Source organism: Equus quagga, chromosome 6 (genome assembly GCF_021613505.1).
Source record: "Equus quagga isolate Etosha38 chromosome 6, UCLA_HA_Equagga_1.0, whole genome shotgun sequence".
Classification (NCBI taxonomy): Eukaryota; Metazoa; Chordata; class Mammalia; order Perissodactyla; family Equidae; genus Equus; species Equus quagga.
This window is the reverse complement of record NC_060272.1, coordinates 4,150,653-4,166,862: the sequence shown is the minus strand read 5'-3', so window position 1 is coordinate 4,166,862 and position 16,210 is coordinate 4,150,653. Positions and strand designations below refer to the sequence as shown.

General features: G+C 47.6%; 1 protein-coding gene across 2 annotated transcripts in view; it reads left to right on the top strand.

The window, feature by feature from the left end:
* The window catches only part of ARHGEF7 (Rho guanine nucleotide exchange factor 7), a 155,394-nt gene that overhangs the window by 28,164 nt on the left and 111,020 nt on the right, over positions 1 to 16,210 (top strand). For both annotated transcript variants that reach the window (XM_046663779.1, XM_046663775.1), the window contains exon 2: positions 526 to 612. Coding sequence is in view for 1 of the 2 variants with exons in the window: in XM_046663775.1 (XP_046519731.1) it covers positions 526 to 612 (87 nt within the window). In the remaining variant the exon portion in view is untranslated. The remainder of the gene's footprint in view (positions 1 to 525; positions 613 to 16,210) is intronic.

Sequence of the window (16,210 nt, the reverse complement as noted above, 5' to 3'; positions counted from 1 at the left end):
GGGCGGGCCGCGTCCGCGGGGGCGAGGACCAGGTGCGCGAGGAGGAGGACGCGCGTCAGCCGGGCCAGGCGGGCCGAGGATGAGGATGAGCACCGGATGGGCCGCGTCCGCGCGGGCGAGGACCAGGTGCGGGAGGAGGAGGAGGACGCGCGGGGGCCGGGCCAGGCGGGCCGAGGATGAGGATGAGCACCAGGTGAGCCTCGGCCGCGCCGGATAGGCCGGGGACCGGAAGAGGTCGCGCGCGGGGCCCACCGGGGCGCGGTCTGAACACGTCACTTCCGGCGCGGGTCCACTTCCTGGTGAGGGAAGGTGCCTGAGATTGGTGCAGCTGGGAGGAAGGAAAAAGGGTGAGGAGAGGCGGCGGCGGAGCGGGCGGGCGCCGGGGGCGGCGGGTGCGCTGCGGTCAGCCTGGGCCGCCCGCCCGGGGCCGCCCCCCGGGGTGTCCCGCCGGGCTCGCCTCGGGTGCGCCCCGGGGCTTGTGCGCGGCCTCCCCGCGGCGCTCAGCGCCTGTGCTCTGTGTTGCAGGTCTACCCGGAGCCCCGGAGCGAGGGCGAGTGCCTGAGCAACATCCGCGAGTTCCTGCGAGGCTGCGGGGCCTCCCTGCGCCTGGAGGTGAGCACGGGGGGCGCGGGAGCTGGCGGGGTCGGGAGGGCTGGGGGATGCGGGCCGCGAGGCGGGGCGCGCGCGGGCGGGCCCGGTAACGGCCCGGAGGCCCAGCAGCTTGGCGGCCGCAGGGTGCGCCCGCGGTCCCCTCCAGGGTGCGAACGCGCACGAGCCGCTGTACGGAGCCGCACACTTTGCCCTCGCTGCAGTGAGGAAAAGTGGTTCCAGTAGCTCTTGGTGCGGGTGACCCACATTTTCGACAGTCGTTTGTCAGGGGTGCGATCTGATCCCTTTAACTTTTAACTCAGCCCGTAGGGGTTCTTGGAGGACCCTCCTGCAGCTCTGGGTCAGCCCGTCAGCATCCTTAGCAGGCGATCAGGCAAAGTCCGGCAGAAATAAAATGGGCCCCGAATCCTCCCAGCCTGTCTCCGTTTTCTACTTTTTCTTTTTCGGGCCAGAAATTAGGTGTTTTTTACTCTAACATTTGGTGTTTAGGTTATGCATAGTAACCTGTGGCTTGGGGAGCATGCTGGGCTGGGTGTCTTTTCCATATTGCTTAAGGTTTTGTCATTATACCAATACAGTCTTTCGTTAGTAGCTCTCTGAAAATTTCCTTTTTATTTTCTTTAACCATATATGGTTTTTCTTAATCTTGGGGTAGTGCTTTACATCCAGAGATCTAGCTGTTCTTTTACTTGGGGATTACAGGCTTCTGCGGTTGCAGTCAGTTCTGTGTTTAAATCTTGCCGTTTCTGCCTGCTGCTTTACCACCCTTAGCCTTCGTTTCCTTATCTGAAAACAGACTAGTTATTCTAACCTGCTAGATAACAGTATAGGAAGCCGTCTTCGACAGAACCTGTTTAGTGAGGTGATCCCATAAAGATTTCCCGTCCTAGGAGGGCGATCTCTTAGTGTAGGTTTCTTGGGAAAAAATTTAGAGGTCGTCAAATCTATGAAGGAAGATTATAGGGAAAGTTTATCTGTCAATTGAAATTAGATATATAGGAATTGATAGACGATAAAGTACTGTTTTTATGAGTGATTGTAAACACTAAGATATTTTTATTGTTGGTGGTATTTAATGTTTGTGAGGAAGTCGCATACAGATAAGTGAAAATGTTGAGTGGAGATTCCAAAGACCATGGGCTGTTTAGGAGGGGGCGACGTTGTTTCAGAAAGGCCTTTCCTCTGCTGGATGGGCTTTGTCATTTTATTCTTGTACTTCTGTATTGAGTTGTGATAGTATCCTTTGCTTGTCACAATTTTTACCTTTTCTTGACCTTTGTTGTGGGATTTTATTATCCTTTTCAAACTATTGAGTTTTGTTTATTGTTATAGTAAATTCGAAACTCAACTTGCAGATTAAGATTATAATTTGACAATTTTAGTAAGACTTTTTAAGAAAGTATCGTTTTAAAGAAAGTTGTGTTAAAAAAACCCCTCATCCTTAGTTTTCCAAAGGTTGCTGTTGATATTTCATACGGCAACTATTTTTTGTAATTGAGAGTTTATTTAAAGATGTTCTAGAAGAGAGTTTGTTTACTAACATCCAAGCATCTAGGCACATCGTAGGCGTTCAATAAATATTTGTAATTGATTGAGCTTGAAGTTGTAGTTCGTAGTAAATGTTTCCTTTTTAGTAAAAAAATTGACTTATTTTGTGCTTTTAAAAGAGTAAATATCTTCTCCAGTAAATGTAAAATAGAGAAAAATTTTGTTAACAGTTGTTCAAGCTCAGTTATAAGTCACACCTAAAACTCCTAATTACCTAAGAGGTAATAAAAAAAAAACCCAGCACATCAAAAACCTCAAATTGTTCTGTAATTGTGATTTTTAGGAAGTTACCCTGAAAGAGGAGTTCTGTGTTGTGTGGACCCAGCTTAAGCGTCCTGACTTGTTCTAATCCATGGTGTGAAGGGACAGGCCTCTTCCCTGAAGGTGGCTTCCCACGTGGACCACAGTGTGGCGGGTTCCCAGTGCTTTGAAAGGAAAATGTGTAGAAAGGGAGCAAGGAGGAAGGACCCTGCACTTAGGAAATGTGTTCTAGGCTTCGCACATTTCATTTTCACAAAATTCTGGAAGACTGACAAGAAACCTTTTGAAATTACAAGCACGAAAGTTAAATAACTGAAAACTGGTAGCTTGAATTCTATGTTAGCTTTTGTTCTCTAGTTATAAGTGTGAAGGTGCTTTTTTCCAGGAGTTGGTTTAGACTGAATTGTGTTTGTAACAGACTGCCTGTTTTGGTGTGTGTCTTTTCTTGTTCACCACCATTTTAAACTATCCTAAGATTTCTTGAAGGAAAAGAGGAACTGAGCATCCTGATTACTGTATCAGTTATTTTAATTCAGACACTTCTTAATTAGCTGTAGAAAATCAGGTGTTATCTCCCAGTGAGTTATTCTGATTATGAAAGGAGTTTGCATTTTAAAGGAATTTTGTGCAGTTTGCATTTACTGTTAATCTTTGAGAAGCAATTTAAGTTTTAAGTTGGAAAACATTTTTAAATTTGGAAATTTAAAAATTGTAGACTGTGTGTATGAAAATAGCACATATAACTTAAACGACCTTTTCATTTTTCTTCTGTTTTTCTTTGCTACCCAGCATGCATCTTATTTGAACCTTTCTTTTGTTTCCTTAAATAGTATGGACTTTGGTAAGAGTTTAGGTTTTTTTCCCTTGTTCCTAATGATGTAATAAGGTAAGATCTTGCGTGAGATGACCTGTTTAGAACTATATGTGTCTAGATAATTCAAGTAGGTATTTTACTTGAAAAGTTAAATTTACTGATAAAAGAAGCCCGGTGCTGTGATTCTCTCTGACTACTCTTGAGAATATTATGTTTAGAAATCCTGGTTTGCCTAGCACGTGTAGCAAGGGCAGACCGTGTCCCAGGCATATATGCAACATGAGGTGAGAGAGCAGCTTGCTTGTGTTGACAACGTCCTGTCTTTTCTAGTTTTCCAAAGTCTCCATCTGGCCTCTGATTTCAGTTCTCAATGATCATATCTTTTATTTGTAACACTTTCTAAGGGACTTTCACATGTCATCTTATTGTGCTCCTCCAACAGTCTTTTGAGTTACCACAGCCCTTGTCTTATAGTAAGGAAGCACAGCCCAACACAGTAGTTCTCAGCACATTAACCACTTGAACGTTAATGGGTGACCTACTGGTGGGTTTTTTAAGAAATGCTGATGCGTGGACACATCTCCAGAGGTTGTAGGTTCAACAGGTCGTGGGGAGCGGGAGTGGATGTGAGAGTCTCCAAGCTTGAATTGAGCAGAAAAGCCGAGGGGGCTGTGCAGGCGTGTTGAGGAAGCTGGGACTGGCTGAGCTGGGGCAAGGTTCCTGTGTTTGGACTGAAGTTAGGTGTTTTCTCACTGTGCGGTTGGTGGTGTTGCTTCCTGACCCCTCCTGGAGGAGCAAGAAATGTCAGGTTTGGGACTGCAACACGACTCACTTTATGCTCATCTATATTATTAGGTAAATTGTCAGCAGTCGCAAACTAATGTGTGTCCGTAATGACCATAGATAAGCCAGAGTAGGCAGATTTATGTTGGGGAGGTAATGCTGTAGTTATTTGTGCTTAAAACTGTGAAAGAAGATGGTCCCTTGGCCATGAGGCCGTTTAGGCTGAAGTGTTCTGACTTTACACTCTCAGACTATTTTGGTAGCACTTGAACTTTCGGGTTTGTTTTTGCTAGGGTGAATGGTGGACTTCTTTGTGTTGTGGATGTAAATTTTTACTGACTTTATTTTCTAATTTTTTGTTTTTTTTACCTATTTTAAACAAATTTGTATCTTTTAGCTAAGAATCATTACTCTTAGCCCTCTCCACCTGTGTCACCATAAATAGCAGTTGGCAGCTTCTCAGTGTAATTCTTCACAGAAAACTGAGTTTGTATCACTTCCTAAGAATTGTGTACGTGATGAGAAGCAGGCTCGGGATGTGGGTGCTGAGTGGTCAGTAGGTGTGCTCTCCCAACTGCAGTTTTGATCTTCAGCCAGTCCCGTGCCTTGGGCTTCCAGGAGTCTTGCTCACCCACTGCTAGTTGCCCACGAATGTCCATTTTCTGCTTTGTAGGGGAGGGCAGCGTAGCACAGCGGCCCTGACCCAGCCCCAGCTTTCTGTCCCACTTTGCCATTTGCTAGCTCTGCCATCTGCAAAATGGGCATCATCTCAATAATTGCCCTTTGTATCTGTTGTAAGGCCCAAATGAATTGCCGTAGGGCACTTAGAACAGTGCCTCTCGTGTTTTAGGTGCTAAATAGATAGTAGCTATTGTTATAGCTTTCGGAGTTGTTTTCTGTAGTTTGAACCACATTGCTGTGTACTTTTTAAAATCTTTACCCAGTAATCCATATTCATTATACGAAACTCAGGAAATAGAGAAATGTAAGGAGAAAGTGAAAAATTGTATAATGCTACATATGGAGATAACCAGTGTTAAAAGTAGTATATATTTTTTAGTTTTTTTCTTCTTTGCACATATATAAATATACTTTTAAAGTGTCCATGACATCATAGTATACATAATGTTTTATAACATGCTTTAACTTGATGTAGTGTGATTATTTTCTCATGTTAAATATCTGTGTATTTATTTATTTTTTAAAAGATTTTATTTTTTTCATTTTTCTCCCCAAAGCCCCCCAGTACATAGTTGTATATTCTTGTTGTGGGTCCTTCTAGTTGTGGCATGTGGGACACCACCTCAGCGTGGTCTGATGAGCAGTGCCGTGTCCACGCCCAGGATTCGAACCAACAAAACACTGGGCCGCCTGCAGCGGAGCACATGAACTTAACCACTCGGCCACGGGGCCAGCCCCTGTGTATTGATTTTTAATGGCTACCTCGTAGTTTGAGGTGACAGTCCCCATTTTTGCATATAGAGGTTGTTTCTAAGTTTTCACTATCATAAATAGTGTACCATATGATGGACATTCCTGTACAGAATCCTTCACCCTTGCCTGTCTTTGTAGGAGACTTCCCTGATAGTGTGCTGCTAGGTCGAAGCTCGGGGTCTTTAAGGGTTTTGAACACCTGTTGTCCAATTGTCTCCAGAGATGTTTTGTCACTTAGCCTTCCGGTAGTGGCATATGAGGGCACTGCTTTCCAGTCTGTCCTGTGACGGCCTGTACCTGTTGTCAGTGTTCTCCTTCCCTCAGGAAGATGGAAACCTGTTTGGATAAACCTTTTAGCTTTTCTGTCTTGTGTCGTCCGCAGTGCCTACATTTCTGGTACATGGTAAACTAAAGCAGGTGGGAGGCGCCCAGGATTTCCTGCGTTGGACTTTTGAAGGAGGATGGCAGGGAAAAGCTGCTGGAATAGGAAGGAAGAGTGGAAAAGCTCAGTCATTTGCAGTGTTAGCTTCCAGCTGTCTCACAAGTAAGCTCTGGCTTGGCGCGGGCCGGGGCTGTTCTGGGCCCCTCTGTACAGGCAGGAGCTCTGGCTGGAAGCACATTTCGAGACTTTGCAAAGGTACTGATTCCTCTTGTGAGAGGGATGAGGTTTTCATTTCCTCTCTTTGAGGTCGAGAGAGTATGGAACAGTGTTCAGACGGCTCTCCAGTGTGTCAGCTGGGCTCATTTAGTGAGGTAGGGTGAGGCTTTGAAGAGAAATTGCCCTACATATTTCTGAAAACACTCATCTTCCTGTATTTCTGAAGGAGAAATTCTTTTGTTTATTATATTACTATGCATGATGCTCAGTTCTCTTCTAGGTTTTTAGCCAAGGTTATGATTCAGATTTTTCCAAAATAATATTTAAAAATACTATTAAAGTAATTAAAATTCTTACATGGAAACTGAAAACTTGTTGATGCAGACTTAAGAATTAATTGAGGCAAAGACAAAAGTATCTCTCTAGTCCTTTCCCCAGTGACGGGACCCCCCCACCCAGGAGTTGCCTTCATCCAGATGCAGACAGATGGGTAGTTCATCTGTCTACGACTTACATTGAAGGTGTGTCTTCTTAGCTTGTCGTCGTCTGTCCTGTTGACTCAGTGCTGAGCTGGAGATGGTTGGTCATGACATGGTGTTTATTGACTGACTTGGAGAATAAGTCAGTCAATAACTCTTGAAGTCAGTTTATTCATGCCTTTGCCAGAACTTGCCTTTTAAGGAAGTTCAGATAATTTAAGTAATTAAAAAAGGGTCATTTGGGAGATGAAATGAGTAACGATTCTCTGGACATTTTGTAGGTACTTAAAAGGAGAGAAAGTCAAATTCTACTCAGAATTGTAATTGTATTTTATTGTACTGTAATTATATTTTAATATAATTATATATATATAAAATGTATTGTAACATAAATATAATGTATTGTAATTGTACTTTAATTTTTTCTGGCAAAAAGTGTCGCAGTTGACCTGCTGTCCTGTATCTTAGTGCTTTGCTAAACTGTCTTGTAAGGTGAGCAGCTGGTCGCCTCTGCATCCAGGCTGCTCTTCCCGTGTAGGTCACTAGACCGTCCCCTCCATTCTGGGTCTTTGGGATGTCTCATTGTCTAGATCAGTGCTGTCCAATATAAAGGTAATGTGAGCCACATTTCTAATTATACATTTTCTAGTAACTATGTTAAAAAAGTAAAAAGAAATATGCAACTAATTTTAATAGTACATTCTATTTAACCTGGTGTATCTATGATGTTATTTCAACATGCAGTTAATATAAAAATATTAATGAGATTTTTACTTTCTTTTTTCACGTTAAGTCTTTAAAATCTGGTGTGTATTTCTCACACTCACAGCTCGTCTCTCTCTGAATCAGCCACATTTCAAGTGCTTAAGAGCCCATGGGGCGAGCGGCCCCACATTGGACAGTGAAGGTCTAGATCACTCAGGAGGCTGGGGAAGTAGTCGTCTTTGAGATTCAGTGGGACTGACGCTTGCTGAGTACAGATCATGTGCCCAGGCCTTTCTTGTGTAGCATTTTGGTGAGTCCTCCCAAGTACCCTGCATAGAAGATGGTACTGCCCCATCTGCAGGGGAAGAGATTGAGGCTTGAGGAGGGTGAGATGCCCCAGCTCAGCACGTGAGAGAACCAGGGTTCGGCAGCTTCACAGACTGGGCTCTTCTCAGCATGCTGTCGCCTGGCATGGAGGTTGCAAGGCAGTACTGTTAGACTGACTCCTGGCAAGGAGCACAGGTAAGTTCTCAAGAGAATTTAGCTATACAGGGCCAGCCTCATGGGTGTGTGACCTTTGTAGTCACACAGGGCCCTGCACTCAGTTTAGTGCTCTGCTGTCGCCGTCTGAAATTCTTAAGAATTTTTGAACAAGGAGTTCTGCACTTTCAGTTTGCTCTGGACCATGCAAATTGTGTAATTGGTCCAGCCTGGGGGTGGTGTCCTTAGAGGTGTACAATGGATAACAAGATTAAGCAGCATTTTCTGAGTGCTTATATGTCTTGGATCCTGTTCTAAAACGTGTAGTAACTTAATCTGTAAGCAACTCTGTGGGTCGTATCATTATTACGCCCACCCTGATTAGAAAACAAGGGCTCTGGGAAGAGAGGCGCCGCCCTAGGTCCAGAGCTGACTGTCCGCCGCCTCAGAGGACACCCAAGCAGTGAGGCCGCTAAGAAACTTCTCCACGAGACACAGGAATAGAGTAAGTTGGAGTTAAGTGTCAAAGCGGAGCCCTGAAGGTGGCTCACATATTTTAAGCTCCTTCGTGTCACGTTGATAAGGCTAGAGTCCCAGCAGGCTGGGTAAGCCTAATAAACTGTCCTTGACCCCAGGCAAGAAGAGGTGGCTAGGAGTAACAGCAAGACGCACCGTGAGGTCTCAGCTCCTGTCCATCCCCGCTAGGAGACAACACTGAGAGGGTGCTTCTCTGCTGCCAAGTCAGGATCATGTCATGTCATGAACTAAAAATTGTCCCAGCTTCCAAGGCAGCCACTGTTCCACCTGCCTGTCAGTAGTAGTGGCAGGAGGGATGGACTTAGGTTTTGTGTTTCTGAAGGATCCTTTTGAGAAAGCTGTACTCTGGTGTTGGGATAGGAGAGTGGGAAGTGGGAGCCGGCTTGCATTTCCATTTCCCGGTCAGGGAGCTGTGGGGTGAAGGGGAGGGACAGTCTCCTGGAGGAATGGAGAGCACGTTCTCACTTGCTGTCTGGCCTTTCCAGTGCCTCCGCCAAGGGCCTTCGAGGCTGGGCCTCGGGCCAGATACTTGGAAGTTTCCTGCGGAGCCAGGATTTCCCAGTGTTCAGTGAAACGTCTGCCTCCTCAGTGAGCTCCCAGTTTACTAACAGGACTTAGCCCATGATCCTGATCTCCCTTTTTAGGCCCTTGGTGTGGGACACAGCTACTGCAGGTCTGCCTGCCAGGCCTCCTTGGGCAGCTGTTGTAAGCCGTTCCCTGCAGCTGGTCAGTCGGGCGCCCCTGAGAGTTGTGTACCTCGTTTCTCAGGTAGTATTTGGCAAGTCCTGGCATCACTTAATACATGCGGTGAAATAGCGAGGCTTTTTTGCTACCATGTAAATGCAGTTGAGTTTCACCTAAAGTGAGCGTGTCACTCACGTCTCACTGCCCCCACCCTAGGCCTGGAGAGCAAGCTTACATGCACTTCCCCTTGGCAGGGTAACTGGATTTGGCGTTCATTGGCTATAGTCTGTTGAGCCAACTCACTGTAGCCCGTTGGAGGAGAAAGAAGGATCTCGAGCAGCAGTACAGCCAGGGCTTTGTGCTTGTGAGGTGTTGGACTGCGAGGGGACATTAAGAGGTCAGCTTTGCCTGGACACCCGTTTTATAGCAGGTGAGACCCAGAGATGAGTGTACTGGCTGTGCCCAGGTTCCCATGAGACCCAACCGGAAGTTGCTTGTCTCTGAGTCTTCTCAGGTTTGCCTGGCTGACTAGATGGTGGGGAGGGGTACTCCATAGATTGAGGGTGGGACGGGGCCAGAAGAGAGAAGTGGTAGGGTAGTCTGGGAGAAGGCTCGCCTAGCCTCCATGAAAGCCTCTGGCAATTGGAGCCCTTCTTGAAACTGCCTCACCCCTCCTTCTAGTCAATGGCTACATCGCATCCCTTTGGCCTGTTTAATGCCTTGCTCTCCCCACTCCCACTGTCGTGCCAGCAGCCCTGTCCGGATTACTGCAGCGGCCCCATAGTGATCTCTCTTCTCTCGTGTTTCTCCAGTCTGGTTTCCCTCAAACACAAATCTGGTTTTTGTTGTTTTCCTCCCACTTCTGATTTTACTCAGCGTCTCAGGGTGAAATTCAGGCTCCCAGAAAGTGAGGGGAGAGTGGGAAATGTGGCCAGGGTGTTATCAGGCCAGGTCATGGAGAGGGCCTCGTAAGTGACCCAAGGACCTTGGCTTGTCATCTGAGTGATAACGGGGCCATTGGAGCAGACCTGCAAGGTGATCTGATGGGAGCCTCAGTGGATTCATTTTGGCCGCTGTTTTGAGTATAGACCACAGGGGTCATGGGCAAACTCAGGAAGACCTAAGGATGCAGTGGTGCTTGACCCACAGTGAGGACAGTGTCCTTGGCAGGAGGGGTGGATTCTAGTTTCATGCAGAAGGTAGGGATGATTGACATACAGAGCAGGTAGGGGTGTGAAAGCGGAGTCCGGGAGAACTGGGGTGTGGGCTGAGCAGGAGGAGCCCTCGCTTTTGAGTCGGGGAGCCCGCTGGAGTTGGATGTGTCAGACACACCGCAGTAGAGAGAGTTGAGATTTCTGGGTGGGATGCCGCCTGGGCTGCGGCGTCAACACCAAGCTCGTGCACAAGCTGGGTGCACTGCTGGGAGCACCTTCTCCTTTCTCAGACCTCCTGTTTGAGGAGGCCTTTTCCTGGTTCTGACAAGGCTGAACAAGGTGTCCCCTTCTCCATGGCTCTGTGTGTGTGTACACACTGCCCTTCCCCCGGACTGTGAAGTTTGAGGGGCGCTACAGGTACTCTGGGCCTTGTTTGTGCTCGCGTCCCCAGTGCTGCATGTAGGAGGGCTCAGTTTCAATGTTTGTTGCAGGCATGAGACCAAGGAAGGATGTAAGGTGGGTGGAGTACAGTCTAACTCCCCAGCGCTCAGCTTTGTGTTCAGTTTACACATTTAAGCGCTTGTTGGCTCCGTCTTTTGTAGCTTGTATTGCAGTGGTCTGACATGTCATTCAGACGTGCCTCATGGGAATGGACTGTCCTTCTGCAGGCAGGATGGCCTCCGGCTCGGCCAGCTGCTGAGGAAGCTTCAGCCTGTAGGACAGATGAAGTTAGCACGGCTCGGTTGTCCTGCGAGGTTGCAGCCTCATGAGTGTTCCCTGTGATGTCACCGTTTTCTGACAGAGCTGATGTACTTGAGTTATGGTTTGTTTGTTCGTTAGTCAGGTACATCCACGGCATTCATTAAATGCCACCATAGGTAGGTCCTTGTCACCGTCAGAAAGTCGCAGCCAAGCACGGTGTGAAATAGATCATGTGGTCCTATAGCAGGCGAGTTGGCAAAAATACCATCTCTGGGCTGCAGGTGAATGAACTTAGGGGAAGCCAAGGGCACGTTGTCAGGTTACATTTGAAACTTCTTTTTATTCAAGTAAGACATCTAGCTTAAAAAAATTATGCTCTGAGACTCAGAAGGAAGGCTCTCTCCGTACCCAGAAGCAAACTTTGAACACTTGGCTCTTTCTCTTGGTCTTCACTTCGCTGTTGATTCCACTTGCTGTGTCTCCTCCTCCTCTTTCTCCTCATATAGTGCTGCCACCTGTGGGATGGCCCATGTGGCCTGCAGCCCAGTGTCCTGCCAGCCTGCCGTCTGTCACTGATCCCCATCATTCAGAGGGTGGTGTCCAGGAGCCTTGCCATAGTGGGTGGGGCTTCTCATGACTTGACCCCTGCCCCCTTCCCCCATCCCTCCCCCATGCTCTTGGGCTTTCTGGTCCAGGCATATCAAACTGTTTGAGATGTCCTAAGCAGTATTTGTTGGTGGGCTCATTTTACAGATAGCGGCATGTGTTCTGTGCCAGCTGCTGTTCTAGTGGCTTCACACATATTAACTCATGTAAACCTTGTAATGACTCTCATTTTAGATGAGAAATTGAGCTAGAGAGGTTCAGGGACGCAGCCGTGGTCCCTCAACTAGTGAGTGGCTGGGCCAGGTTCAAAGGGGGGTCAGGCTGAGAGTCCTGCCCGCCCTACTGTGGGCCGTTCCTGATGCCCATCTTGTCTCTGTGCCAGGAGCCCCTTGAGGTGTCTGTGTTTGCACAGTTCTCTCTCGAGTCCACTAACTTTGTCTCTCCTGCCCCTTCCGAGGTCTTTCAGAGGGTTGTGCCGTATGCCTGTGTCTCTGGCGCTTTCAGCGGTGTCGTTACTTGTACCTGTGTCTGCCTGGCCTGCTTGTAAGCTCCTTGCAGGCGGGTTCTGTGTGTTTGACGTTCGAGTGTGTGGAGTCTCTCACTTAATGTGCACTAAGCAGATATTTGTTGAATTGGTAAAAACCCCATGGGGTGCCCCGCCAGACCAGTGCCAGGGGCTCCACAAGACTGGAGAGACCCATCTGTTCTCTCTCTCAGTGGAGTCTTTTCTCCCTGTTTTTGCCCCATCCACACCTTTAGTCTTCTTTCTCGTCACTCCTTAAATCTGTATGTTTTACCCCTTCTTTCAGGGTCGTGCTTCATGAACTACTTCCTGCTAAAGTATAACTGCACCCTGGCCTTTTTCGTCATTTGATCAAGTAGGTGGCACTGAGCCTGATGAAGGGGGGTCCGCGTGAGAGGACAATAGCTCGCTGTGCCGTGGGGCCTGAGGAGTCGTTGTGGTCCTGGCCTTCTGGGTGCTCGCGTCTCTCTGGCGGAGCACAGCGGGAGCTGGCCTGGGGCCTGGCGGTTCTGCTTCATAGGAAGGCTCTTGGACCTATTTACCACCGCAGAGTTTTAGAATCATACAGGACCTTGATCCTGGTTAGAAAACTGGGCCTGGGAAATTTCCATAGCTCTGGTCAAGATAAACTGAGGGTGTCCTACAGAGATCAGCACAGGAGAGCCCAGAACAGCGGCGCTGTGCAGCCTCTTTCCCTCTCCGCAGGCCTCTGTTGGTGGGGAGGCATTAGCAAAATGTCCAGAGCTTTCTCCACTCCTTAAACAGGACAGCGCATTTCCGCAGTCCTCCCGGTGGGAAGCCATAGGAGAGCCTGGAGAAGCGGGGGCAATGTGTGTGTTGAAGAAACCCACATGTGACTCCGATCACCCTGCTGTCCCTCTACTCTGAAGGGGCCCAGATTCTCTGTCTTGCTGCAGACTGGTCATAGCCCATGGGTGGGTTTGGAAACAGGCAAGGTAGAGGCACCTGATGGAGATGAGAAGTGTCAGGTATTGGCCATGCTGCGTTCTGCATGCAGGTGGAGTGTAAGGAGGGCCCTGCCAGTGGGGAAGAGGGAGTGCCTGCCCTGTGCTAGAGTCTTCCCCAGCCTGCGGTGGCTTGCAGCTGTCACCTTAGGTGCTGCTGTTCAGCTGACCACACAGGCGCCTGGAGTGTCGCTGCGGGAGCCCTCTTACTAGCCTCAGGAGCATCATCGCTGACCCAGAGTGGGGGAAAGAACTGTGTTTCTATGTATGAAACTTGCATTATCTTAAATTTATTAGGTCACTTGTGCATTTTTCATTTTGTAATTGAACAAGGATATCCAATGTTGGCTACTTGGTGGGGAAAATGCTTTATCGAGGGTCTGTGTTTTTATTTTCTGGTAAGACCTTTTTCTCAGAAAAATGAAACAACGTCAGCCATGACTGCTGGATGGCAAACAGTGTGAATCTGGAACTTGTGCGTGTGTGGTCTTGAGGATCCTGAGATAGTGTGACTCCCTGTTTCTCCGTCCATAGAAAATTCTAGTCACTTAGTGTCATGCCTTTTGACTTCATTCTCCTTTTTTACTTACTATTTCCCACCTTTTTAAAGTCTAGTAAGACAGGCTTCTTTGAATATCTTTTGGTTGTCACTTTTCTATTTTCATTTAAAAACAAATCAAGAAAGTCCCAATGGGCTTGGAGGAAGGGGAATCCCCTCTTTTCCTGACAGGCACTTGCCCTGAAGCAGTTTGCATCCCTGGGGAGTTCCTTTCAGTCCTGGGAACCAGCCCGAGGACAATTCCCAGTGGATAATTGCAAAGCAAAACAAAACCCGAGGCCTTTCAGACCATATTTAGATGTGAAATCTGTGGTTAGTACATTTTGAAAAATAACTTTCTAGCCAGAATATGTTTCGGACCTAATTTATATTAGTGTCTATTGGGTGTTTCCTCTGATGGTTTAGAGACACTCCCTGGTGCTTCCTGTGGCCCTTAGGATTTCCCACTTTGCCCCGAGGCTGAGGCTCCTGGGCTGGGCACCCTTGCTCTGCAGGGAAGAGTTGAGGTTAGATCCTGTAGTATGCACTCAGTTTGCAGAGGGTAGAGCTGCTAAAATACTGATTCCAGGGCCCCCTCGTAGGCCGCCTGATTTAATTAGTTTGGTGTTTAAAGCTGGCCCAGCTGGGTCCTTTAAATTCGGGTTTGGTGAGGTCAGGAGAGATCTGCCTGGGAGAGGGAACCGGTCCATTTTCCCACGCTCGCAGAAGAGCGGAGAATCCCGCCCAGCTTAGGAAAGGCAGAGAGGAAAGGACATTTTTCTCTAGCCTTCTTGTTGCAAACCAGGCCATCCCTGCTGTGCTGGGAATCTGAGGGAGATGTGTGTGGCAGCAGTTGAGATCTTGGAGCGACGTGGGGCTTCTCGGGATTGTTCATCTGAGTCCTTGTTTATAGGAAAGGTCTGTGGGTGATGAGTGAAATGCTGTCGTTTTCTACCTAAAAGAGAGGCCAGGGCGGTGAGGGGATGCTAGAGAGAGCCTGATAATCTGCCCTGCCTTCTTTATTTTGAAAAACTGAAAACGAGTAGAAAGGTTGGCAGACTGGTGGAAACACCGTGTGCCTCCCTCAGATTGCCGTGTAGACTCTTTCCCTTTGTTCTCTCTCTGAGGGTTCAAACGCAGTTTTGTTTTGCTAACCATTTAAATTACACGGTAGACCTCATGATATTTGCCTCTGAATACTCAGCATGTCCATCTTTAAAATGAGAACATTCTCCTACATAACCACTTACTGGTGGCACACCCCAGACATTTTACGTTGTCCTGGTAACTCTATCTCAGATACCGTCCATAGTCAGACTTCCCCAGGGGTCTCCAAGTGACCTTGCTAGCTTTTCTTTTTTTGAAAATGTAGGCTCCAGACAAGGGTCATGCATTGCGTGTGGTTTGTCATGTCTTGTTAGTCTCTTTAGTTTCCAGAACGCTTCCTCCACCTTTATCATTTATGACTTAGACATTTTTGAAGAATCCAGGGTGGTTGTCATATAGAGTGTCCTGCAGTCTGGACAGGCTCCGATTCAGGTTAAACATTTTAGGCAAGTGATATTCTGTGTTCTCTTGGGTCATAGCAGTTGACAGGCTCCATACTGCAGCGCTAGATTCAGTCACTTGGCTAATGTGACATCCACCAGGTCCCTCTGTGGTAAAAGTGTCCTTTTCCTTTGTACTTAGTACATAATCTGTGGGGTGGTGTGCCAAAACCTTTCACCTGATGCTCCTGGCATCCCCTGATGATCTTTGCTGAGTTATTCTTGTGGTAGTAGCCAGATGGTAGTGGGACCATTTGGCATGAGGTTGCCTTTGGGACCTCAGGCTCTGGACCAACACCACCTTTGAGGGTGGCGTTGGGCATCTAAGCTAGAGAGTTGTGTGCATTTTGGCATGTAGAAGAGGAGAAGATGTTACCTCTGCTTTCCAGAATCCGAAGATTATATGGTGTCATTTGTGACTTTAGCCATTCTCTTCTGAGCTCTGTTACTTTTGTACAAGCCTTCCATCGTCAGGCAGCAAGTCAGTCTGTGACTCATAGTGAAGCCATGAGCTGGAGTTTATCCACATGGACTTCAGGTGTGAATAGAAAAAAAGTTAATTGAAGAGGAAGGAACAAATACAGATAGGACATTTTCGATTGTATGCATGAGAAGAAATGATAAAAATGCAGAAGAAGTAGAACTGTAATAACTTTTAAAACTGTATAGTAGCAGCTTAATAGTAATAGTGACTGCTTGCTGAGTGGCTCCTGAGTACCGGAGTAGCCGAAGGTGGTGTCAGAAGGCAGAGGCAGTTAGCTCCAGTACGCAGGCGAGAAACTGATGCATAGCCTGGTTAAATGACATGCCGATCTCAGTCTTTACCGACAGAACTGGAATTTGAATCCAGGTTTATGAAGATTCCAGAACTCCTAAATTTAGAACTAATCAGCTGCAGCAAGGAGATGGCGCAGTGCAGCGGTGGAGCCCTATACAAGGGAAGAGGGCTGACCGAGATTACGGACACTGGGCATTTGATCTTTTCAGGGAGCTGTGCAGTGTGGTGCCATAGTGTCTGATGCGGGGTCGGTGAGCCGAGGAGTCGAAAGAAAGATTTCTTTAGACTCTTAAGATCTGGCAGTAGTGCTCTTTTATTTAGAGAATAGTATAGAATAGCATGGGGACAGGACCCATGGGCAGTCAGAGCTTCTGCTGCCGCCGCTTCTGCTGCCCCCGCTGGCATGGGGACAGAGCCCATGGGCAGGCAGAGCCGCTGCTGCTGCCCCCGCTGGCATGGGGACAG